Raw genomic sequence first — 26272 nt, 5'->3', positions numbered from 1 at the left:
TTTCACCCCCCCCAGGTTACCCCAGAAAAACAGTTAATCAATCAACAAGCATCAATTAAGGACCTACTATGTGACAGAAACTATGCTAAGAACTCTAGATGTAAAGAGGGGGAAAAATGAAATATCCCTTGCCCTCAAGGGCCTTATATTTCATTTGGGTTAACAATGTGTATATATATTCATATTATTATAATACAAAATAAATACAAAGTAATTTTGGGACAGCGAGGTGGCACTGTGGATAGAGTGCCAGGCCTGGAGTAAGGAAGACCTACGTTCAAATCCAGCTTCAGACACCTACTCGCTGTGTGACTGGGAAAGTAATTTAATCTCTGTCTTAGTTTTCTCACTTATAAAACAGGGATAATAATAGCACCTTCCTTCCAGAATTGTTTGTGAGGATGAAATGAGATAAAATTAGTGAAGTGCTTAGCACCAAGTTTGGCTCACAGCAAGTGCCATATAAACATTATTATTAATATCATCATTACTACTACTACTATTTTTGGAGGAAGGGCACTAGCAGCAGAGGCAGAGGGGAGCCCGAGTAGAAGGTGGCACTTGAGCTGAACTGTGAAGGAACAAACATGAAGAGGGAGTATATCCAGGCACAGGCAACACCCAGTGCCGAGGTTGGGCTGGGTCAAGAAGTGCTGCATATAGGGAGCAGCAAAGGGCAGGGGAATAGCGTATGATGAGTCTGGAATGGTAACCTGGGCTCAGGTGTGAAAGGTTCCAGTGCTGATGCTCCCCCTCATCTCAAGGCTGGTGAGACACTGCATCCTTATGGGATCACTGCCACGCTCCCTAAGGTTCCTTCCAGCTCTCACAGTCACTTCAGAGGAAGGTACTACATAAATGCTAAGTACTGTTATCACATTTTATGCTGATGGAACTAATTGATTATGTAGCAGTATATTTTCATCACTATAAGTGCTCTCTGATCTGCCAGAAAAGTTACCCAGTGTGGGAAGTGCATGTATTTTAATCACAGCTGCTTTAATTCCTACTTTCAAAAAACAAACACCAGTTAAACCATTCTTGAGGAAAAATGAATCACAAAACTCTACCCCCAAATTCACTCACTTGTCCTGCCAATTCCAAACGCTTGTTCCCATAGTAGTCTCGGTCATCAACTTTATTATCTCCTTGGGCCAAAATCACCCTGCGTACCATCACTGCAGTGTAGATACACTTTGCACGGAAATTGAATTCCTTTACCTGCATTCCAAAAAAAACAAAAAGGAAATTTTGAGAAGACACACATTTCAAGGAAGAAAAGTATTACTGATACAACGTGGCAAAGCATAAAGAGAAAGAAAACATACAAAAATCGTACTTTTATTGCTTTCAATTCAATACAACACGTGTCTCTTAAGAACTCATTGTGCAGGTTGAAGCAAAGCTCACTGTTATCACTGTCACCACCCTCGAGGAGCTTACAATCCAGTAGGAGATAGCAGCTTATCAACTAAAAGGGAGGATGCCCCGAAAACTTCTAGTAACTACTCTATGTATCCCTTCAGATCCTTTTTGGAAACAGAAGAAATAAAAATCAGAAATACTTCAAAGACATGTGATTTCATTCATATGGATTAGAACCATAGATAAGAACTGTCCCATGCAGGGTAATCCGAAATTGGGGGTGGGGGGGTGTCTGGGTATGGATGTGCTGGGAGAGAGGGCAGCTTATTTTCCAGAGAGCTTGGCCCCAGTGGGGTTTCAACTCCCTTGGGCAGAGGGAGCAGGCAAAATTCAGGAACACAACTCCACAACAAAGGGTCTCAGACCATAAGTGGTGATACCACTGTAGAGCGGGCCAAAAATAGACTGCAGGATGAAATAGGAACATCATGATCAATGCAGGAGGACATGTGGCTCTGCCCTGGAAGACGAAGGCCCCCCGGGGAAAGTCCTCTTTGCCCAGAGCAAGTTATAGCTGTAGTGCCAACACAGATATACATACAAGGTGCGTGGGCACACACGCACACCACAAGCACATGCTAAGAGCGCGTCACCCTGTGGACAATCTGGTGATGATGGGGATGACTGGGTCCTTGAATGATCCATACTCTGTCATCAAGCATGGACTTGAGACTGGGATAAGAACAGCTCCTGCCCTCATGGTATGCCCACACATCACGAGCAAGCACCCAAAACAGGTTTTCACAGAGGACCAATCCTAACTAATTGTTACAAAGAAGAACTGCCTATCTTTGTACCAACTCCCCAAACTGATCTTCTCTTGGGGGTGTACTACTAGGGTACACAGAGTGTTAACCAGCAGGTCGAATATAGTGCCTCAGCTATCACAGGAATAAATGCAAAGAGGTATACTTTGCTGCCAGGTACCCATCAATTTCTGGTGATTATTTACAGGTAGTCCACTAGCTAATAAACAAAAAATTGGCTACCATGTTTATTAACATTCCAGTAAGATCCTTTCAGGTGAACTTTTGTCAAAAGGCTTTTTAATGAAAAGTCATCTGAATCAAAAAGGACAATAGTCCTTCTACTTTGGGGTGGTTTTTCCAAGAACATTATTAGCAATCCATAACGTTAGAAATTCTTTATATGTGCTAGAAAAGTTCAGCTCTGTTTTCATATGAAGTTAAATTTAATTACTAAGAACTTTAAAACTTATAAAAATACTGCATGAAAAGTTGCTTTGTTATCTTGTACACCCACAACTATTAAGGATCAATAAGAAAAGACAGAAGAAATGATGTTTTTTGTTTTACAGAAAAGTCCTTAGCCTCCTCCATCTAAATTATCACCCAAATACAATCAAAACAAAAAACAAGCTTTGAGAAGTAATGTAAAACTTTGGCAATTTAAATGAAAACTTGGTATTTTGACAATCTCCTATTCAGTTTCATTCAGTTTCATCTCATTTACATTTTATTTTTCTGACAGCAGGTGTGGCAAGTTGCCACCTTCCTAATGACTCAATGTTCTATTATTCATCTTTGTATCAAATGAGAAAAATTAAGCCTTCTGCATCAACCAGATGAAGTCACTCCACATGTTTCCTTTTGCATGGATAGTGGCAGGTCCTGAGGGAGGTTGGCTAAGTGGCCAGTGATGAGTAGATATTTTGACCACAACAGGCCTCCCTTTGCACTTTATAAAACACTTGGCTCCTAACTCATTATTCCTCTTTCAAAGGTCATCGTGTTGGGAAGCAAACGTTACAACTAAACCAAAATAACAAACTGATGTTTGTCCTTCAATTCTATAAAGGCTGTTTCTCACCTAAGAAAAGTGCTGACAATACCTGCTGGTGGAGCACCACAAGAATGCTCCTGTGTCCTGGGGGGGTGCTAAGGGGCCATGGGTTGGCTCTGTCACACAGACCCCAGCCCTTTGAAAGAAAATGAACTTGACTTCCGCTGTAAGTCACTGTGGACGAGAGATGGGCCTGAGGCTGAGGAAGCCAGAGGGGCAGACTAGTGTGCCGTGGGAAGAGTCTGCAAGCTGCAAGCCACCCCAGGGCATGGAGCCCGGGCACCAAGAGACCTGCCATTATTCACTGGTCAAAGTCAGCAAGTATCTACTGAGCACTGACTTTGTGCCAGGCACCCAGCGATCGGCTGCTAGGGCTGGATGATCCTGGAAATGAAGATCTCCTCGATTCACTGCAGGGAAAACTCTATAGCCCATTCTCCCATTCAAGGCTGAAACTTTGTTGCCCTAAATGAAACCAAAAGAACCCGTCTAATGCTATGGCTGTTTGGGATGGAGATTCGGTTTTCATGTGGCCCGATACAGGAAAGGCTGGTTTGGCCAACAGTCTACCAGTGCAATGTCTAGTATGCCCAGTCAGTCAATCAATCATTGATTAAGTACTTACTATGTGTCTAGTCCTGGCTAAGTGCTGGGGGTGGGAAGAAAGGCAAAAACACAGTATGTCCTCAGGGAGGAGACAATGTGCAAACAACTGGGGACAGAAAAGCTAGAGAGGAGGAACTGGAGGGAATCTGGGGGGGAAATATGGAGCAGGGAAGAGAGGGAGTAGGACAGACTAGGAAAGCCATAAAATTTGAGCCGAGTCTTGAAGGAGGCTAGACAGGGAAGGCCGGAGGGTGAGGTAAACTGAGAGCCCATTCCAGGCCTGGCTGCCAGCCAGTGAGAAGGCAGAGTCAGGAGGTGGAAGTGATGGACAGAAGGATCTCTAAGGAAAGTCGGATTTGAATGCCCCAAAAAGCCCTTTATCCTTGTTCCTGGATGCCATAGGGAAGTGCAGGGTGGTTTACTAAGGAGGGAGGGACATGACTTATACTTAAGGAACATCACTCTGGCAGCTGAGGGAGTAAGGAGAAACTCAGGGCAAATCACATGTGGAAGGCTGTTGCAACAGTCTGGGTGGAAAGTAAAGGCAGCCTGCACCAGGGTGAGGACCATGAAAGAAATCGTGGGAGGCAGGTGCGACTCATCCCTGTTCTAGATGAGGGCACTGAGGCTGACTGATGTTAAGGGATGTGCCCAGGGTCCCACGGATCTGAGTTCAGGTTTTCTTGACCCTAGACCCCATGCTCCATGCACTGGGCCACCCGGCTGCCAGGAGAAGCAGGAGAGCAGAGCCACAAGCAGCTGGAGAGGACAGGGTATCCAGGAACAGAAGAAGACCCCCCAGAGGCTGCAGGAAGGATGAGGACTCACTGAACACATTAGAAACTCAGAGATGAGACACCAGATGGCAGAGGACTGAAAATCAAGTCAGAGGCAGGAAGTGGGAGCGCCAAGTGCACCCAACTTTCTCCAGGTGTTTAACCATGGAGGGGAAGAGGGATCCAGGACGAGTTACCAGGCAGGCAGGACTGAGTGAGGTTTGGTTTTGTTTAAGGAGGAGGGAAGTTACGTAAGCATCAGAGAATGAGCCCGTGGAAGTCGGATACAACAAAGATCTAGGAGGCAGGAGACCCGGGCTCTCCAGGCCTGGCTCCATCACCATCTAGCTGTGGGACTCTGGACCAATCACTCCCTGGGGCTCAGTTTCTTCAGCTAAAAAACAGTGGTGGATACTAGGTCCCCTCTGGCATCCCCGATAGGCTCAAAAACTCATTGGAGGCCATTTTAAAGCTCCTCTCTCAGGGAAAAGGGCTGAAATAAAAGTCATAATAAAATTTTTTGTTTGTAGCTTCCCCACAGAAATATCACTGACCACAAGTCAAAGGGCTACCCTTTAGCGTTTATTTGTTTAGTTTTAAAGGCACGACTTACCGGCACATGGGTGAGAATGGTTGAAGCCAACAGCTCTCTTGCCTCTTCCATCTTTGTCTTCTTTGGTCCCCCTCCCCACATCCTTTGTCTTCTTACTTTGTTTCCTATATATTTCAGGGCCTGAAAAACAAGTTAATGCCACAGTGGTGTTCAAATGGCTCTATCACCAGGTAGCTTTCACGTACGCACCCAGCGGTACGTGGAAAACGGACAATTTGGGCACTGCCCTGACCAGTGGAGTTTTCATAACCTTATCAACACAGCTTACCCCAACCACACAGCAGCCCCATGAAATCCTGCGGTATGATCATCTAGCCGAGCTAATTAATGGGTATGCTGGTCAATACCATTTATTAGAGAGAGCAACACTGGACGGGCAAAACAAACACACTGAACTGACCAAATCATAATCCATCTGTTCAAAACTAACTTTGTCAGCCATTACTATTTAAATAACCAGGTACAAACAATATTCACAGTGGATGGAAGCAAAGCCATCTCTCGGACCAGGAAAGGTTTCCTTCAAACTGTGGGGTCTGAGTGGAGTCTGGAAGGAAGATGGAAAAATTAAGAAGCAAAGCTAAGGGAGGAAACGTTCTGGACATGAGGGGGCACCAGCCAGTACAAAAGCCCAGAAACAGGGGCTGGGGAGTCATGTACATGCAACAGCAAATGGGCCAATGCAGCTAAATCCCCAAGGGCATGAAGGAGAGTAAAATGTAAGCAGACTGGAAAGGTCAGCGGGGCAGGCTGTGAGGAGATTTCTGTGCCAAACAGAGGGCTTTAGATATGATCCGTAAGGAAAGAGGGAGCCATTGAGTAAGTAGGGAGACGACATGGTCAGAGCATCTTAGGAAAGTCATCATGGCAGCTAAATGGAAGACAGCCTGGAATGGGGAGAGACTTCAGGTAAGGAGACTAACTGAAGGATATTGCAATGGTCAGGCCGGAGGCAAGGAGGCCCTGAACTAGTGGGCAAGCTGTGCTTAGTGGATAAGGACTAAAGAAATCAGGAAACTGAACAGATGAATTTCGGCAGCTCTTGAGAACCCCCGAGCTCACGTCATGGGAAGGACAACTTGTAAATTGTCTCAGAAAAAGAACTCTCTGCCTTCCCTGTATAAATCTCCAGAAAGGCTAACTTAGAGACCCCTTTAAGATCTGGAGCCCAGATGACTGGGTGCCACAGTGGTGTCATCATTAGAAATAGGGAAGCAGCCAGGTGTATGGGGCGACTGTGGCTTCACTTGTGGACATGCTGGGTTTGAGGTGCTGGTGACACTGGCAGGTAGTAGGTGATGCCATGCTCACTCCTCCTGCCTACTGTGCTGGCCCAGAATCTGACTGTGAGTGAGCCACTCACTCCCGGGGCTGGTCCAGGGGCCCTCCCACCAGGCCCTCCTCACACTTGGGAACATCTGGGCAGTGCTTTTTCAGCTTAGGAGAATGAGGACTGCCCATGATAAAGCTCCAAGTCAGAGGACTAGTCAATGAGCAAAATAAGAACCACCTTAGGAAATATAAAATGAACCAGAATTCAAGTAACTTTTCTCAAAACTGCCCGGTAATCACAATCAATCCACCCCCAATTCTTTTCACCAACTGAGGGGTGCAGAGAGAAGAAGAACTGAATTTCTGGAGACTTGTGAGCACTTTCCATACATTATCCTATTTCAGTTCAGTTCATCTACCCATCACAGAGCACACCAAGTGATGGGGTACGGGGAGGCCCCATAGAACAGGAGTGATGGAGGGGGGCCAGCCTGGGACTACACCTGATGCACGTGTGACCTAGAAAATGAATGATCTCTACAGAGCATTCTAAAAGGGCCCTCTGGACCATTCATTTGTATTTAGTGACAGCCACATGGTCCTAGAATAAAAACCCAAAGCAGAGCGGGGCATCGACATTTTCTATAAAATGATCTATTCACTATTTAAGAGAAACAACAAGAGCGGTTCATTCTGCACACCTCTGGCCCGTGCTGTCACGGAGCTCTCTGGGCAGGAAGCACTCTTGGGAAAGCATGCTTCAGGGGTGGGTGGCGGGCCCTGCTGCCTTAGAGCAAGTTGGGATGGCACTTAGGGGGAGTCCTGGCAGACTGACAGAGACCACACACAACTGGATTCTTGGATGGGAGGCCCCGGAGGAGGGCAGTGGCTGAGTAGGAATGTCAAGAGAGGCAGCCATGGGAAAAACCCATCAACTAAAGCAAAGCCTCTTAGAGCAGCTGGAATAAGTTGTACCATCTCTCCAAGGACTCTGAGAAATGGGCTGCTTGTTTCACCAAGAATGTCCTGATGCACGCTCTGGGACACCCTGAGCAGCCACGTTCCTCCCGGTCTCCCTCCCCCTCTCCCCCCAAGCTCTCTCTCTCCCTCAACTTCTCCAAACAGGAGACACTGCATCAATCCCAAGATAAATGAGCAATGTGGAGTTTCCAATTGAATGTCACGGCCAAGGACAGATATGAAAAGACACACCTGCATCTGGGTGAAAATCTGAGCCTTCTGGCACTCTTCCAAACTGGGCCCAAAGGCAGCCATCACGTGCTCCTCGGTGCCAATCATCTGCACGATTTCTTGGTCACTCTCAACACCCATGGCCTAGGAAGGGAAGAAAAGGCAGAAAGAGCGTTGGCTTCGTGTTAACTCGCTGACATTTGCTTATGCTAATTTGGCATTGTTTGCGGTATTACTCCGAAGCAAAAGCCAGCTATTCTCCCAGAAACAGTGCCATCTGGTATTGGCAGCACATGCTCCAGCGGAGGGAGGAAGAACCTGAAATGGAAACCTTGATAAGGAGAGAGCACATCCCGCAAAGTTTTAAAATATCCTGGTGTCAATTTTTCATAAAGAAGGAAGGTGGAGACTGGCTACCATGACAGCCAAGCAGAAATGGCCTAGTTACAGGGCAAGCTCTCGGACACTCAGTGTTACTGGGGGATAGGTGAGGGATCACAAACAGAGCCCAATTACTACTGCTACAAGATTAATGTTACTGGATACCATCACCACCCCCTTCATGATATGGTGAAAAGAATCCCACTTGTAGAGCACTTTAGTATTTTATTTTCATCCTTGCATAGGAATCTCGTGATCTCTTCTGCAGTTTTATACACTAAGAAAGTGCTTAACAGCTTTAGGAACATCTCTTCATCAGTAAGTGTTTCAAGGTGGCAAACAGCAGGGCAGGTCTTTGTGAATCCCAGATGGTGCTAGAGCTTGTCCGTGTACACATTTGCCTGGAATTCTGCCAGATCCAGCAACAGGCAATCAGCTCACTAACCCTCTCTGGGCAGAGCAATAACGCGGTTCTCAGAAGGTGGGGAAAAGTGGCATTTGCATTCAAATTCTTCCTTTTCCAAGCCAGAGCAAAGGCCGGACTGGAAAGACTCGCCAGGATAGATCCCATGTCCAAATAGAAAACCTGCTTTTTGCTGGTTCTTCGGTTTCATGGTTACACAAAACACAAGAAGCTTCTTTTTAAAAAGGCTTGAAAGACTCAGTTCTTATCCCAATCCGCCCCAAGAGGCCTCTGACCAAGCGGGAGAGTGGATGAAGCAATGGGCTCACGGGCAGAAGTCCTGGTTTTAGTCCTGATTCTGCCACTTGCGGAATCTTGCCGCTTTGGGTATCCCCAGCACTTACTAGAGGGACCGGCAAAGAGTAGGCACTTCAGAAACATTTGCTGACTGCTGGCCTATCCTGCCAGGCAAGCCGCTCTGGAGACCTCTCTTCATCTACAAAGGCCAAGGCTGGACTGCTAGATCCTTTCTCCAGTCTCTTCCAGCCTGAATACCCATGTTCTTCATAACGTCGCTGATCTCCTTCAAAATCCTACATATTTAATTCTCTTCATTCAAAAACTTTATTCTAAAAAAACCAAATCAAAACAAAAACACCCCACAGGGGCAGCTGGGTGGCGCAGTGGATAAAGCACCGGCCCTGGATTCAGGAAGACCCAAGTTCAAATCTGGCCTCAGACGCTTGACACTTACTAGCTGTGGGATCCTGGGCAAGTCACTGAACCCCAATTGCCTCACCAAAAAAAAAAAAATAGAATTAGGAATAGAAAAGGGAAAATGGCAGAGACAAAAAAACCACAAAAACAAACAAACAAAAAAAAGATCTCATCAGCTCCCAAGGAGTGCATGATCTCTATGGCAACAACTCCAAGCTTTTATATATCCAGCCCAGAGCTCTCTCCTGAGCTCTGCTCTCCCATCACCTACTGCCTTTTAGATATCTCAAATTCAACTCACTGCAAAACAGAAGCCACCATCTTTCCCCCAAACCCTTCTAGCCGTCCCACTTTCCCATTGCTGTTGAGTGTACTAACCACCCTCCAGGTCCCTGAGTTCACTTGAGATTCCTCACTTATATTATTAACCCCATCTATTTTGCTGGTCTCCCTGACTCATCCCTTTTATTTCAATCTACCGTCCCCTCAGCTCCCAAAATGGCTTTCCCATAAAATACAAGGATGCCCACATCATCTCCCTATTCAAGAAACTCCAGTGACCCCCATTTACCTCCAGGACAGACATAAAAGCCCTTCGCCAATGTGCCAGTCTTCTTACCCTTACACTTCTCCTTGGTGACACTGATCTACTTAATGTCCCTTTTTTTTTGGGGGGGGGGGGGAGCAATGACGGTTAAATGACTGCTTAGGCTAACACAGCTAGTAAGTATCAAGTGCCTGAGGCTGGATTTGAACTCAGGTCCTCCTGAATCCAGGGCTGGTGTTTTATCCACTGTACCACCCAGCTGCCCCTACTTAATGTTCCTTCCACAATACTCCATTTGCCTGACACTATGCTTTTGCCTTGGCTGGTCTCCACACCTCCTCCTCAAACTCCAGCTTCCCTGGCCTCCTTTAAGACTCAGCTAAAATCCTTCCATCTCCAAGAAGCCTTTCCCGCTGACACTATCTTCCATATATACACTGTATATGACTTACAGAAACCTAGTTCTTGTTTTCTCCTGCATTCAATTTTAAGGTCCTTAAGTGAGGGATAGAGTGAAAGAAGGTAGATAATAGAGTAAATAGCATGGGGAAGGGAATAGGATGGAGGCAAACAATTAACAATAGTAACTGTGAAAAAGAGAAAAGGAAAAAAAATTGTACAAAAACTATTTATAGCAACTCTTTGTGGTAGCTAAGAATTGGAAATTGAAGGAATGCCCATCAATTGGGGAATGACTAAACAGGCTGTGGTATATGATTGTAATGCAATATTACTGTGCTATAAGAAATGACAAGTAGAATGATTTCAGAAAAACCTGAAAAGACTCACATGAACGGATGTATAGTGAAATGAGCAGAACCAGGAGAATGTTGTGCACAGTGACAGCATTGTTATTCTATGAGCAATTGTGAATGACTTAACTATTCTCAACAATACAATGATCCGAGACAAGCCCAAAGGACTAACGATGAAACATACTATCCACCTCCAGAGAAATGTTAACGGCTAAAATTCTAGCTAAACTGTCTAAAATATCTAATGAGTGGTCGCCAATAAATTATAAGCTTTAGCAAGAGTTAGACTTTTAAGCATTTATTAAGGAGAATAAGAATTTGGTAAAGAGAGAGAGAAAGGCCTAGATTCTTATCTATTAAAGGGAGAGCACATTTCTAGCTCCGCTCTCCACCAGAGTCCAAAGGAAAAGAGCCCCAGAGTCAGCACCAGTCTCTTCCTTCCTCCTCCCACTAGTCCGCGTCACTTCCTCCCGCCAAAGAAAAGACTCCTGGTCTTGCCCTCAAAGACCTTCGCTTCCTGGGCAGAACTCTTCTACAGTAAGTATCCAGCAGGTGGCGTCATTCCAATCGTTACAGAAAGAACTGATATTGATGGAACACAGACTGAAGCAGGCTATTTTGTGCTTTTTTTTTACTTGAATCTTTTTATATAAAATGACTAATATGGTAATGTTTTATATAATTGCACATGTATAACCTATATCTGATTGCTTACCACTTCAGGAAGGCGGGAGGGTATGAGAGAGATAGAAAAAAAAAGAATGAATGAATGAATAAATAAATAAAGGAATAAGGTCCCCAAGGACAGAGACAGGGTTCTTATCATTCCTGAATCATTCCCCACCCCCCCTTAGCACAGGGCCTGGCACATTTGTGCCTAGGAAATGCTTACTGACTTGCTATGCCATGTTCCTTCTCTAAGATAAAATATGTCAAATGCCTTCTAAACTTTAAAAGGCTACAGAAGTGCCAGCCATCATAACAACATTTGCTCATAAAAAATATTTGGCTTATTTCGAAATGTGAAACTCCATTCAAAACTGTCTTCCTCCATTATTCTGAGGATACCAAACACCAAGGCTGGTAGGGGGAGGAGGATGAGCTTCACATCTTTAATGGTACCTGTTCAAGCAGATATCAGAAATAAATAGCAATAGACATTCACTTCACCTCATCTGAAAACAGCAAATGGAGATGAGTGAAGCTCTTTGCAAACAAGTGGTATGTTAATGGCAGTTCTTAAGTCACAAAAAGCAGAGAGAGAGAGAGAACGAATCTCATTGAACTCAGCAAGTATTTATTAGACACCTCCTGCATACAAGGCACCATGCCAGGCCACTGAGGGTGCATGAACATAACCAGTGTCCTGAGGGTCAAAACTAGTGCCTTCTTCAGAACTGGCACGTTTTAAAGACTCTTGCAAAACATTCCAGCTTATAAAATGTAACGTTTTCATGGTGCTGAAAGCAAAAAACTCTTCCCTAAAGACCAAGGAGAGGAGGGATCAAGATGTCTTCAGTCAATATAAGCAGTGGGAACGAGGAATCGAAACGTGAATATGGTAGTTTTATAGCAAGTATTTCAATGTTATTGATATTAAAGGCAGATGGGTAATTCTCTTCTCAGACATGACAAAACTTTTTTTCTCCAGTTTTATTGATGACTTGTTTACATCCCCAAATATACCTTCTTCCCTTGTCTAATGAACATCCCTTTGGTACAAAGAATAAAAAAATTAAACAGCACCAATGGACATGCTGAAAACCCTAACAGCATATGCAACAAACAACGTACCCTGATAGTTCTCTGGCTCTAAAGCTAGGAGAGAGGTACGTTATGAAAAAGAAAAAAGGCAGTTTTGACAAGAATTCAAAATTCCCTGGAGTACAGCATACTATGCCTCTCTTATAAATACCAACTCAACAGGACTTGAAGAAAGGAAGTCAAATACTAAATAGATGTGGAAAGTTTGCATCCCAAAGCAGTAAGTGAATAAACTGAGCTGGTAGAAACTTTTCCACATACAAATGAGCCTACCCAAAATTAAAGAGGATAACAAATAAAAAGTCAGCCCTAACCCAACACTTTCTCACCCACACTAAGCAAGCACTCCCAAACAAACTGAATCTGAGTAACAGCAGATTTTGTGCAAGACAAGCATGAGAATGAAGAAAACAACCTTTGGTCGTGAAGTTCAAGTCCTATGAGGATGTATCTAAGGAATCAAGTACCCCTACCCAAAGAAAGGATACACCATCAGAGGCAGCCAATTACAGGCCTTCTGTATCACAATGGTGAAACTGCAAGAAACAGACCATATTCAGGATCTAACATGCACAGGACTGATCACAAAAGAATCCTGGGGGCGGGAAGCTGGTGGCACAGTGAATAAAGCACTGGCCCTGGATTCAGAAGGACCTGAGTTCAAATGTGGCTTCAGACACTTGACACTTACTAGCTGTGTGACCCTGGGCAAGTCACTTAACCCTCAGTGCCCCACCAAAAGAAAACAAAACAAAACAAACAAAACAAACTCAAACACCACCCCCACTTCCCCCACCCTCCACCAAAAAAAAAAGGAATCTTAGGTCCAGTGGACTGTGAGCTCCTTGGCAGGAGCCATTGTTTTGTGCCTTCCTGTATATCCCCAGCATTTAGCACAGGGCCTGGTATGTAGTAGTAAGTAGTTAATAAACATTTATTAATTTTTTTTTTTTTGCAGGGCATTTGGGGTTAAGTGACTTGCCCAGGGTCACACAGCTAGTAAGTGTCTGAGGCCAGATTTGAACTCAGGTACTCCTGAATCCAGGGCTGGTGCTCTATCCACTGTGCCATCTAGCTGCCCATTTATTAATTTATTAAATGCCTTCTATATTGTAGCCACATAGAAAGTGTGTGCTGACTGACTGCAGGGAAGATAAACTCTTTTTTTAGAAAAACAAAAACTGTAACTTAACCCTCACTAAGACCCCCAAGTTCAAGGTCCTGTATAGTTCCTAATAAAGTCAAGATCCAGACATAAAAATGTCTTAGTCCATAAATATAAGGCATCTTAGAAATGTTAGGCATTACTAGATACTTGAGTCAGAATGTGTTACTTGTCCTTCACATAGAAGTTGTTAGGTTCAATTTAACAAATAGTTATCGAGCATCTACTCTGACTGAAGCAATGTACTGTTTTTGTTAATAGTGACGAATTTGTTCTCCCTGTGACTCTGGAAGAAAAGGGTCTCTCTCCATACAAAGCTTATTGGTCCTCAAGGGGTCCAAACACTGGCCTTACTGGCCAAATATGGTACGTAGGGATATAAATGACTAGTGGCGGTAGAGATCTCCAATTTCTTCCCTACCAAATCTGCAGCCTTTCGTAGAATCAGTAAATCCCCAATGGCAAGCACTGGAGACAAACCCTCACATCAGGTAAGGTCCTTCAGTGAAAACAAAAACCTATACTTCCACATTCCCCGCCCCCAACATTTATAATAACTGCAATTTTCACTGGTTAAGTTTAGCAACTGAGAGTTCACCAACTATGAACAGAGGGAGTAAAATGCCCTTATTTATGGAGGAAGAAAAAAATGATCTCATGAAATGAAATGAATAGTTTGCCATGTTATCACTCCCACAAAGACCTAAGCTAGGGCACAACAATCCTAAATACATTTATGTCTGTAAAGATCTAGAGAAAAGCTTTCTTCTTTTACTTGCAATTATCTGAACTATGATCTTCCACATTTCAAGAGGATCTGAGTCGGGGGCAGCTAGGTGGAGCAGTGGATAGAGCACTGGCCCCGGATTCAGGAGGACCTGAGTTCAAATCCAGCCTCAGACATTTAACACTTACCAGCTGTGTGACCCTGGGCAAGTCACTTAACCCCAATTGCCTCACTAAAAAAAAAAAAAGAGGAACTGAGTCATAGGACTTAGAGCTTGAACTAGGAACCTTAGAGATCATCTATTCCAAGCAACTCATTTTACAGAAGCGAGGAAACTGATAACAAGACAGATGGAGGGCTGACAGTCCAGTTTAGGAAGCAGCAGTGCCCGGTTTCAAAACCAGGGCCTCTCATTCTAAATTTCTTTCTGTCATATTACATTCCTTGTTTCCTACTAAGGCAGGAAAGGAGCTCACACAATTAGGACTTTCAACAAAGTTTCAATAAAAGGGGAGTTTGGGGGTTGATTCTGAGAATTAATTGGACCATTCAGTTAAGAAAATTCCTGAGATTCTGGCTAATTGAGGTATCAGCATATAGCAGGAGGGCACATACTGCTAAATCAAATAAACTCTGCTCTCTTAACAAGTCAATTCTCCTCTAGGAATAATTTTTTTTTTCACTCATCTCTTTGAAATTTCTGATGCATAATGTCATGGCCTCCTCTACTACATGGTAAGCTCCAGGAGGACAAGGATTGAGTCCTAAATATACTGCATTTCCTCTAGCAATGAGTACTGTGAATCAGAGTGGGCATTTTTAAAGTGTTTGTCGAGTAAATACTCATTTTACCTTTCAGACAGACATCCAATGGCCTGAAAATCCTCAGAACATGGCAATAATAAAAGAACTAGAAATAAGCCACCAACTTGACTAAGGTACACTGAGGGAGGACAGGAAATATTCTCCATAATAGATAATTACAAATAAGCAGAGACAAGCATAAAAGAAATGCATGATAATGAGCTCAAACTAGGGGAAATATTTTATTTCAACTAATTTTACTACTGTATCCAGTAGATGGATGAATTCAGCCCCTCTCCAATGTTCTGTGGAAACTTGTTGCTGCAGACTGCATTCCAAGAGGTTACAAGATGAAAGAGGCTGAAATAGTAGACAAGGACAGAAAAGAAAGCTCATCTACTGCTTCCTGTGGCAGCAGCTCAGTCAGTGGGGAGGACCACTGGGACTGGCTGACACAGTGAGTGTAGGACAGGAAAGCTGGCTTCTGATTGGTCAAAAGATACTTAGCAAAATGTTATTGTTGGTCTTTCTCAGAAGAATATGTGCACAGTAACGGACCCATTCTGTTCTTTCTATTTCCCCTTTCTCAAAGGGGGGAGGGCATCCATGATCAGATAACTGAATAAAATTAGAAAGATGAACCAATAAGAAAGCAAGAAACAATGGAGGCATGGACTTTAGAGGCAGAAGAAAAACCAAGACAGCTAGGTGGCGCAGTAGATAAAGCACCGGCCCTGGATTCAGGAGGACCTGAGTTCAAATCCGGCCTCAGACACTTGACACTTACTAGCTGTGTGACCTTGGGCAAGTCACTTAACCTTCATTGCCCCGCCAAAAAAAAAAGAAAGGAAGGAAAAGAAAAGAAAAAGAAGAAGAAAAACCAGTTATGAGGGCAGGCCATGTCTCCACAAGAGGTCTCCCTCTTGGTTTTCTTCACTGTCTTCTCCTTCCCTCTTGTCTCAAAGGAAGAAGGAGCCCCACTGTGCCCATTCCAGTTCCTCCAGACCCTGCTCTATCTTTCCCCTCTATTGGTTCATTTCCTGCTGCCTGCAAACATGGTAGGGTTGCTCTATTCCCAAAAACAAACCCATGTATAACTGGAAATAGATATGTAAGCATGTACATGTGTCTATTGATGCATGTGTACATACACACATGCACGCCTTTAGGCTACCACCCCTTCCCTCCTCCACTGCAGAGCACACAGGGAGAGGATCAGGCCAGGCCATGGTTACTACAGTCCCTTCCTCAGCACCCACCCAGTCCTCAGCAATCTGGCTTCGGCTCTCATTCTACCAAAGGAGCTCTCTCCAAGGTCACCAAAGACTTCTTAATAGCCCAATTCGATGGCCTTTTCTCAGTCCTCATGCTCCTTGACCTTTCTCAAGCCTCTGACCCTGCTGACCACTTGCCTCCACTTCTGGCTACTCGGCCTTCCCTTGGCTTTTGAGACACTGCCCTCTTCAGGATCTCTCATTTTCCTGACTCCTCTTTTCAGTTCCTTTAGTGACTCCCCTTTCTCAATCCACACACTACCTGTGGGTGCCCCAAGGGCTCTGTCTTCAGCCCACCTTTCTTTTCTCTCTAAACTTTCTGTGAACTAATTCACTTCAAGACTTTAATTATCAGGTCTTTACAGATGACTCCCAAGACTAGACAGCAGCTGTGTGATCAACATCCTGGAGTTTCAACTTCCTAATGGAAGTATCCAGCTGAAGGGCTCCAACCATTGCCTCAAAGTCAAAACAACTCATTATTCTCCCCCCCCCCCCCCAAAATAAAGCAAACCTAAAGCCTGCACTGCTTCCCAGCATCCAGGCTTTACTGATGACACTGCCATCTTCTAGGCGGGGCAGACGACTGACAGGCTGATGAAGAAATGGAGGCCGTCCGTCCATGTGCAGGGACCATTCTTTCTCCCTAAACAGTGAGCGAGTCCTGTCCGCTCCGCCTTCTCCTTTACACTCATGCCCTTGGCTGGGCTGCCTCCCATCCCTCCTTTCTCCTTCAAGCACAGCTGACCAGGTTATTTCCAAAGCTCAAAGCGTTCTTCTGTGTCTCCTCAGGAGCACACGCTGCCCCACTCTTGCCTTTGACACACTCCCTCCACATCTCCACCTCCTGTTTAGGTGCTTTCCTCCCTTCCAGTCCCAGCTAAGCTGTGCCCTCCTCCCAGACCCCACAACCAAAAACAATCACCTCCTCTGCCTCAAATGTCCTAGTGGCTCTTTTTTCTGGGTCTCTCCTTGAAGTCTGTCATCTTCTGCCTCATATCATAGTGATGTGGGAGCAGATTCTATTTCTGGTAATTCTGATGGAACGTACCTTATCAACTTTTTAAACAGTTTCATGTTTCAGCAAAATCGTAAATATCACATAGGAAATTAAAAACCTTTAATCCTTTCATTTTGCCACCTTGGTACAATCCAACCCTTTGCTTTCAATAAAACTTTAGTGGATCTTTCAAAGTAATTTTTTTTAAAAATTAATTTTAAATGCCTACATGCCAATGGTATAAAGATTTTTTTAAAGGAAAAAAATGTGGAAAAAAAAAAGAAAAGAAAAAAATGTGATAAAGAGAACTAATTCCCCAAATATTAACTTACATAAAGGAGAAAATGAAAACTGTTGTAAAGCATCTTGGGAAGTGAACTCCCACTGCCTAGAAATCTCCTGTCCCTCACCTCTATCTCCTAGCTTTCCTGACTTCCCTCAAGGCTCTCCCACCTTCTAACTGAAGCCTTTCCCAGCCCCCTTTCACACCAGTGTCTTCCCTCGGTGGATTTCCTCCAATCTATCCTGTCTGTATTTTGTTCATAACTGTCTGTTCATTGTTTCCCCTGTTAGACTGTGAGCTCCTTAAGAGAAGGAACTTTCTTTTTATCCCCAACACAGCACAGTCCCTGGAACACAACAGGCACTTAATAAATTTTTGTGGACTGTTGACTGAACCAATAGTTTTCTCGTGTATTTATGACAAACAAGCATCTGCATCCTTTTAAACAGGCTAAGCTGTTTGTAAAATTGTTGGTTTTAGAATTAGCAGATCTATAAGAAAATAAGATTTTTTTTTTAAAGTCAGTTTTCCGTTGCTTGATACCATTTGCATGTAGGCATTTTAAATGATTTTTTAAAAATACTTAAAAAGATTCACTAAAGTTTTATTGAAAGCAAAGAGTTGGATTGTGCCAAGACGGCAGAATGAAAGGATTAAAGGGGGCCAGGTTCCTCACTGAAGAAAATAACAAACAGGAAGAACAAAGGGAAGAGAAAGGGCTAAAAACAGGTATTAAGAAAGTAAAAACCAAACAAAATTTAAAATGCTAACAGCAAATAGGGCTGACAAAATATTAAAATAGCCTAGAACTGAATCAGCTAAAATACAAAGAGTAACAGAAGACAAAGAGAAACCATGCAAGATACCCCAGGGATGTTCTAGGTTAGATAAGCAGGACAGAAAGAAAAAAAAAAAGAGCAGGAAGAAATAATGAAAAAAAAGCCCAATATGTAGAAGAGAAAACCTTTTTTTAAAATCCCCAAAAGCAAAGAGTGGACTGAGTGTAACAGAAAAAAAAAAAAACTGCACATGATGCAGAGCAACTAAATGCAGTTCCAAAAGAATTGGAAGGAAAATTATTGGAATTATCAATACTATTGCAAAAACATACAGATCTAAGTGACAGATCTAGAAAACAGAACACAATGCAGCAAATTTGAGATTGATATCAAAAGCTTAGAAAAACAAAAGAATCTGTATACATTTCAAGAACTTACTAAAGAAAATTTCCCATAACTAGTAAAAACAAAACAGTGAAACAAACAGAATCCCCAGGACATTCACAAAGAAAAACCCAAAATGTAACTGTTAAGTCATATCACATTTAAACTCTAACATGATAACAGATACGGGAATTCTATTAGCTGCCAGATGTAACAGCTTATTACAGAAAAACAATAAGGATCACAGTTGACTTCAGGGCAGACAAGCTACTAGAATGCATTAAAAATTAAGAATGCGATGGCTCTCTGGGAGGGCATTAGGGGAAATTTAGGTAATTTATTCATAACAAAAGTTATAAATAAGCAATTTTAAAGAAGAATGGGCCATTAACTCAGAATTATCAATCCACCTACCACAAAAACTCAGGCTTTATAAAGACAGGAGATGAATATTTGAGGAACAGACTCTGAAAATACAGAGACATAATTCCTATAAGTCTTTAAACAAATAAGCTATTTAGCCATAAAGATAACTAAATAAAATAAAAGATCTGCCACCAAATGAGATCCTGAGAGCCCTTAGTTTCATTATATTAACTAAATCACTAAGACTTCTAAGTATAATACTTAAAGCACAGCAAAATTCAATTACATTAATATACTACATTTTATTTAGATATTTCTCAGTTGACAAGCATCGTCTATTTCTAGTCTTTTCCTAGCACAAGAAGCACTGCTTCAAATATTTTGGTGTCTGTGGGGGTCTTTCTTTTTGCCACTGACCTTGGGATATATGCCTCAGTACAGGCTCCCTGGGTCAAAGAGGATGGATGTTTGAGTCTTTTTCTTTGTATAATTACAGACCGGTTCAGTTCATGGTTCAACTGGTTCAGCTCCACTAACAATGCACTAGTATGTCCATCTCCCCACAACCCTTACAATAATGACTCTTCTCATCTTTGGCCATCTTTGCCTATTTGCTGGGTGTGAGGTAAAAACTTCAGGGTTGTTTTGATTTATATTATCCCTCTGACCCATTATCCACTGGAGAGTGGCTTTTGATTTTATATATTTCTGTTAGCTGCTTATATAAACTTTTATCAGAGCTATTGGATATAAAAATGTTTTTCCCAGTCAACTGAATCCCTACTTATCCTAATTGCATTAATTTTGCTCATGCAAAACTTGATAACATAATCAAAATGATCTATTTCATCTTTTGTTATTGTTTCTATTCCTTGTTTGGTTAAGAGTTCACCCCTTTAATGTTTTACATAATCATACATGTATAACCCATATCTGACTGTTTGCCACCTCAGGGAGTGGGGAGGGAAGGGAGGGAAAAATGGGATAAAAATTGGAACCCAAAACTATAAATAAAAATGTTTATTATGTTTTTTAAAAGTTCACCCCTTGCCCAGAGCCATGAAAGTTATATGATTGGCTTTTCTTCTAAATTTTTTTTTCTTTTCAGAGGCAATGGGGGTTAAGTGACTTGCCCAGGGTCACATAGCTAGTAAGTATTAAGTGTCTGAGCCTGGCTTTGAACTCAGGTCCTCCTGAATCCAGGGCCGGTGCTTTATCCACTGCGCCACTTAGCTGCCCCTCTTCTAAATTTTTAATAGTCTGATCTTTAATATTAAGGTCGAATATTCATTTTGAATGTACTGTGTATGATGGTATAAGATCTGGTCTAACCCTAATTTCTACTATATTGTTTTCCAATTCTCCCAGCATTTCTTGTCAAACAAGGAGTTTTTTCCTAGTTAATACATGTTTCCAAAGTTATTAAAGGCTGGCTTATTAAGTCTGCTTGCTTCTGAATCTTCCTCACCTAGTGTGTTCCATTCATCTACTGCTTTACAATATGACAGGAGGTCTGCAAGTGCCATTCTCCCTTAATGCCTGCCTTTTTCTACACGTGTGCACACGCACACACGTACATCCCTACACATAAATGTTGTTTTTGTGTCCAGCTCTGGAAAGCTTCCTTTTGGCAGTTTGCTTTTTCAAGCACTAAGTGTGCCCGTTAACTTTGGCAGCACTGTCACTTTCATGATCAAACTGGAACCCCTCAAAGTCCTCTGGCTTTGTAACCATGAACCTCCAAAGATACTGAATGTGCTCTGGGAGGCTGACTCTGGGATATTTTAAGTATTTTGTAGATTTTCTAAATGAAAATTCCCTTTCTATTACTGTCCCCTGGATTTTGTTATTATTACAAAAAAAAATACTCATCCATTTAATAGAAATAAGAACCAAAAAGTATCCATTCTCATCTGGTATAACGGTATAATGACTGAAGAAAAGGCAAACCTAAAAAGAATAACCAAATGCAAAAAAGGCTAAACTCCCTATTCCTCTCAAAACACAAGAGTCAAAGAACGGATCAAAAAATAGATTCCAATACCACCCTCCTTGCAAGAAACCAGTTTTACCCAGAAAGCTATAAGTAGACTGAAAATGAAGTGACAGTCTAAAGCTTACCACACCACTAGAACCATGAAAACGGTAGTGGCGTTGATGATGGTGGGCGGTGTTCACACTATTGCATTTCAAACGTCTAAATGCCCATTCTCCGGAAGCACTGTGCTAAGACATTCAGAACACAAGGATAAAAACAGAACAGTCCTTGAACCCGAAGGAGCTGATGCTCTCTCTGCTAAGAGCACACAATATGGACACGTAAATATAGAGTACATGTAAATTAACCCAGCAGTAACTTCAAGAGAGAACTACCCATAACGTGGGGAGATGGAGAGAAGTCAGGCTGAGAAAGAGGAAACATCTGGTCTCGGGTCTGGCAGATAATCTCAGTGGGGGGCTGAGATCTGAACTTAAGTCCTCTGACTCCCAGTCCAGCACTTGCCGCTGTCCCAAGCTTCACCATGTAAGGTGTAGCCCCTGAGCTATATCTGGAAATACATCTGGAAGTAAAATGGGATTCTGACAAGGTAGAGATGAAAAAGGAACCTATTCCAGACACAGAGAATCACTGGTGCACCGAGGGAGGGAGGGAGAATTGTATTTCTAGAGAATTAGAAATAGATGAGGATAGAATCCAAGCGTGTGTGAAGAGGAGAATATAAAAGAGAGCAGGTGGGGGAGGGGGGTGCTGACTAGGGTGAGCCTAGATGAAATAAGGAGGCACTGAAGAGGGGAGAAGGTGGGATGGGATCAGCTGTGTTTTGAGAGTATCTCCTTGGAGGCTGGTCAGACACTGGGAGCAGGGAGATAATTAGAAGGCTACAGCAGATCTGGGATCATACAAATGAAGTGACTAAAAATGTCCGTGCCCTTTGATTCAAAGATACTTTACTAGGTTTACATACAAAGGAGACCACTGATACCAAGATATTTATAGCAGCACTTGTGACAGGGAGGATGCCCATCGACGAGAATGGCTCAACACCCAGTGGTAGGAACATCGCGGAATCTTTCTGTGATGGAAGAGATGATGATGACTGTGAGGAGTACAGAGAAGTATAGGAAGAGCTAAACAAAGGGACACAGAGGGAAGAAAACAGTAGGTACCGTGGCTACAACAATGACATGGAAAGCACACACACAGAGAAAATCATCGGTGCCTGTTGCAAAATTATAAAGTATAAGCATGACCTGAAAGAAAAGATACAAGAAGACGCTCCCAGCCTAGCCCTTCAGAGATGACTGTCTGTCTGCGAGTGTTACTCCTTGCACAGGGTTTTGGATTTTCTCAATGTATTGGTCAGTTGTGCTGATTTTTCCTCTTTTTCTATTTTTTTTTTGTCTTTAAAAAAATAATTTGCTATAGAGGATGGCTTTCTGGGAGGGGAAAGACATTGGGGAAAATAATGATGATGTAAAAACAAAACCAAAAAAGACCAGAAAACACTTTAAAAAAAAAGAAAAGAAGGTCACTGCAGCAGTTCAAGAGACGTAATAAGGACCTGAACGACAGTGTATAAGTGGAAAAAGAAAAAAATGCAAGAGGTGCAAGAGATGCAGTGGAGATAAAATCAATAATACTTGGCAATGGAACGGATATGGAAGATGAGGGAGAGGCAAGAGGCCAACAACCTAAGTGACTGGACAATCAGTGGTACTCTCAACAGAAATGGGAATGTTTGAAAGGCAGATTTAAGGAGAAAATATGAGTTGTGTTTGAACAGGTTGGGTTTGATATGGCTACTAGAAATCTGGCTGATGCCTACCAGGCAGTTGGTAAAAGGTTCTCTACAAAGTGAGAATGAGGACCTAATCATTTTTTAAAATTTTGTATTAATCTGTTTTTTATAACATCTTCATTTTCAAATATATCCCTTCCCACCCTCCCTTTCTTAAAACAAAGTTTGGGGGGGGGGGGAAGGAGAGAGAGAATAGTTCAATCAAATTAACCAACATATCAACCAGGACTTTCATTATATGCAATGTTCCAACCCACAGTCTTTCAACTCTGCAGTGATAGCACCTAATAATCCTAGAGCAAAATTCACAACCTTTGGAGAAGAGATTTTAATGACAAATCTAAAAACTACTGACCAATAGCTGTAAAACCAACATGTCACACATACCCCCTACTCCAAATGAGCAGTGATCAAAGAAGATGAATAGACTATTTTAAAAAATATGAACTGGTAGAAAATCACAAGGAAAGATCCTCAAACCATATATGTCATTTGATCTTTACAACTGCCTATTGAGGTATTATTCTTGATTCCCTCTTTTACATATGAAAACTGAGGCAAAAGGGGCTAAGTGACTTGCTCAGGGTCACAGAGCTTGCAAATGTCAGAGGTGGGATTTGAACCCAGGTCTTCCTGATGCCAAATCTAGCCCTCACTCCACTCTACCAACCTACCTCTACAAATCAGGAAAAGAATTCTATGGGATTTTATCCCCCAAAACAACAAAAAAGGAAAAGGGGACCTAAATGTACAAAAAAAAAATCATAACTGTTCTACTAGTAATAGCAAAAAAATTTGAAATAATCTACATGTCCACAATTAGAGAATGGCCAAATCAATTATGGATTATTAACGTCATGAATATTATAGTGCCATTAAACACTCTAAATATTAAGCATATAAAAAATAGAGGCCTAAATTAAGTGACAGGATGAAATCAGCAGAACCAAAACTATATAAATTTACACATACATGAAAAGCAGCACTGGCATAATGGAATTTGAGAGTAGGTCTCAGTTAGGAAGAGTTGAAGTCAAGTGTCAGTTTAATAGGAATTAAGCATCTTGATTGTAAGGGTAAAGTTGTAATGGTCTTTAAAGAGCTATCTGGTCCAGGCGAGTCCTCTGTGCTTGAAGGCTCTTTTTCCATACCTCAGTGATCTGATTCTTGCAGGTGCTTCTCCCTCCAAGCCTTCTTATCTTCTGTAATGATTAGTGATGTGCTTCTGTATGTCCTCCATAGGACTATCTACCTAACACACTAGGGACCTGGCCTTCATTCTTTTAATACTATACGGGTACCAGTGTAGTGTCTGGGCTGCTCACCACCCCTCACTCTTGCTAGATGACCAGTCTTTTCCAATCATACATGGTCTTTACACCACAATACATATGCATGTTATCTTTGGAGTCTGCTACAAGCTACTTAAACCTGCTACATGTCTTTCCCTGGTCTTTCGGCTAACTGACAATTCTTCTGAGACTTGTATTTCATATGTCACCACAGTGCACACTTGGAATAAAAGTGGTATTGGAAAAATAGGCTTGTTCTTGCAGATAGGATCTTAAGATCTCCGAAAGCACTATTTCATAGGTGCAAGTCAGCACAATCTCTTCTCTCACTCGATTCTGCCTCACTTTATCTTTGGAGTTGATCCAAGATATATTATTGATTGATTAACTCAAGGGGTAGCTCATACAAAGACATAGTATGATGTGGGTGACAGGCATTCTTTCGTCCACTTTGGTTTTCCACTGTAGATGGCCAGGCTAATTATCTTTCAGGTGCCTGTAGATCTCACTGAGGGGATGCTGTACTGTCCCATGTCTCATGGCTACATCACCTTTCTTCTATCTATCAATTCCTCTTCACTCACACTATAACTACATTGGTACACATCACTCTTTTCCTGATATTACTGTAAAAACCTAACTTCTTTACATCTGTTTATAATGAGAAGTCCAATGTGGATTTGGAACAATTACTCCATCAAATCACTGGCTGATGGATGAAGATCATATTAACTAATAGGAAAACTGGTGTTTGTACACACAACAAAATAAAACTTGATTGGAGCCTTGTAAGAAGGCTATCATTCTTTTTTTTTTTTTTTTTAGTGAGGCAATTGGGGTTAAGTGACTTGCCCAGGATCACATAGCTAGTAAGTGTCAAGTGTCTGAGGCCGGATTTGAACTCAGGTACTCCTGACTCCAGGGCTGGTGCTCTATCCACTTCACCACCTAGCTGCCCCACTATCATTCTTTAAAATGATTAGAGGTGGGGGCGGCTAGGTGGTGCAGTGGATAAAGCACTGGCCTTGGATTCAGGAGGACCTGAGTTCAAATCCAGCCTCAGACACTTGACACTTAACTAGCTGTGTGACCCTGGGCAAATCACTTAACCCTCATTGCCCTGCCAAAAAAAAAAAATTATTAGAGGCAATATTGTGCTATGCAATATTGTCCAGGGTCAGAGCTATTCTCTGCAGAATGCCAAGAAGCATGGAAAGATCTATATGAACTGATGCAGAGTGAAGTAAACAGGGCCAAGAACACAACATACACCCTAAGTACAACAATTTAAATGAGAAGAACCACACAACAAAAAGCAAAAGCAAATAGAACAAAATTATAAAGATAAAATGGAAGTCAAATGAAGAGATAGGAAAAGAGACCCCCAACTTACTCCTTCATGGAGTGAGGAGGTGCACAGGGGTGTTATATACATTGCACATTTTCAAGCTTTCTCAATGTACTGATCAGTTGTACTGACTCTTTCTCCCCCCTCTAATAAAATACTATTTGTCATATGAAATGGCTCTCGAGGAGGGGGAGGAAGAGGGATACCTGGGATACCATGGTGATGTAAGAAACAGAAAACATCAATAAAAAATGTTTTTATGGCTAAAGGCAGAAATCCCCTTGGTGTCTCTGACAACACGTCCCAGTATTTAACCACAGTCAGGAAGTCCTTCCTTATGGGCCGTGGACTGCTCTTCTCCTCCTCTTGGTTCTAGACCAAACCACTCTTTCATATGGACAGTAAGGCCCTTCCAGGTATCTTTCAGCTTTCAAGCCAAGATGTGCCGGGTGTTTGATAAATGCCGCCACATGTTCAGAAAGCAGAGCTAATGCCCCAAAGGACTTCCTCCATTTGGTGATCAAACTACAATGATGATGACTACGCCAGACTCATCAAAAGCTCTCCAACTCCAAAGGCCAGAGTCCTGCTTTACAACCTGGTTAGCTATCAATCCAGTGAGAGCTACAAATAAATGGAGAGGATTGCTATGGAAACTTTAGCAACATGCCCAACTATTTTACCTTGCAGACATAATTTAGACATCTAAAAATGAGTTTTATGTGAGACTCTTTGTACTCCAGGTACCTCAGATCATTTTGCCTCACTAATGAGTTAAAAACTTGTGTGATAACAGC

General features: G+C 42.5%; 1 protein-coding gene across 1 annotated transcript in view; it reads right to left on the bottom strand.

Moving 5' to 3' along the window:
• Positions 1 to 26272, bottom strand: part of POLR3B (RNA polymerase III subunit B) — a 140547-nt gene that overhangs the window by 94224 nt on the left and 20051 nt on the right. The window contains exons 10-12 of the mRNA XM_043969254.1: positions 7708 to 7830; positions 5224 to 5343; positions 1087 to 1221 (exon numbers count right to left, since the gene is read on the bottom strand). Of these exons, the coding sequence (XP_043825189.1) occupies positions 1087 to 1221; positions 5224 to 5343; positions 7708 to 7830 (378 nt within the window). The remainder of the gene's footprint in view (positions 1 to 1086; positions 1222 to 5223; positions 5344 to 7707; positions 7831 to 26272) is intronic.

Source organism: Dromiciops gliroides, chromosome 5 (assembly GCF_019393635.1).
Source record: "Dromiciops gliroides isolate mDroGli1 chromosome 5, mDroGli1.pri, whole genome shotgun sequence".
NCBI lineage: Eukaryota > Metazoa > Chordata > Mammalia > Microbiotheria > Microbiotheriidae > Dromiciops > Dromiciops gliroides.
The sequence above is the reverse complement of the archived record's forward strand: the minus strand, read 5'-3'. Positions and strand labels throughout refer to the sequence as shown.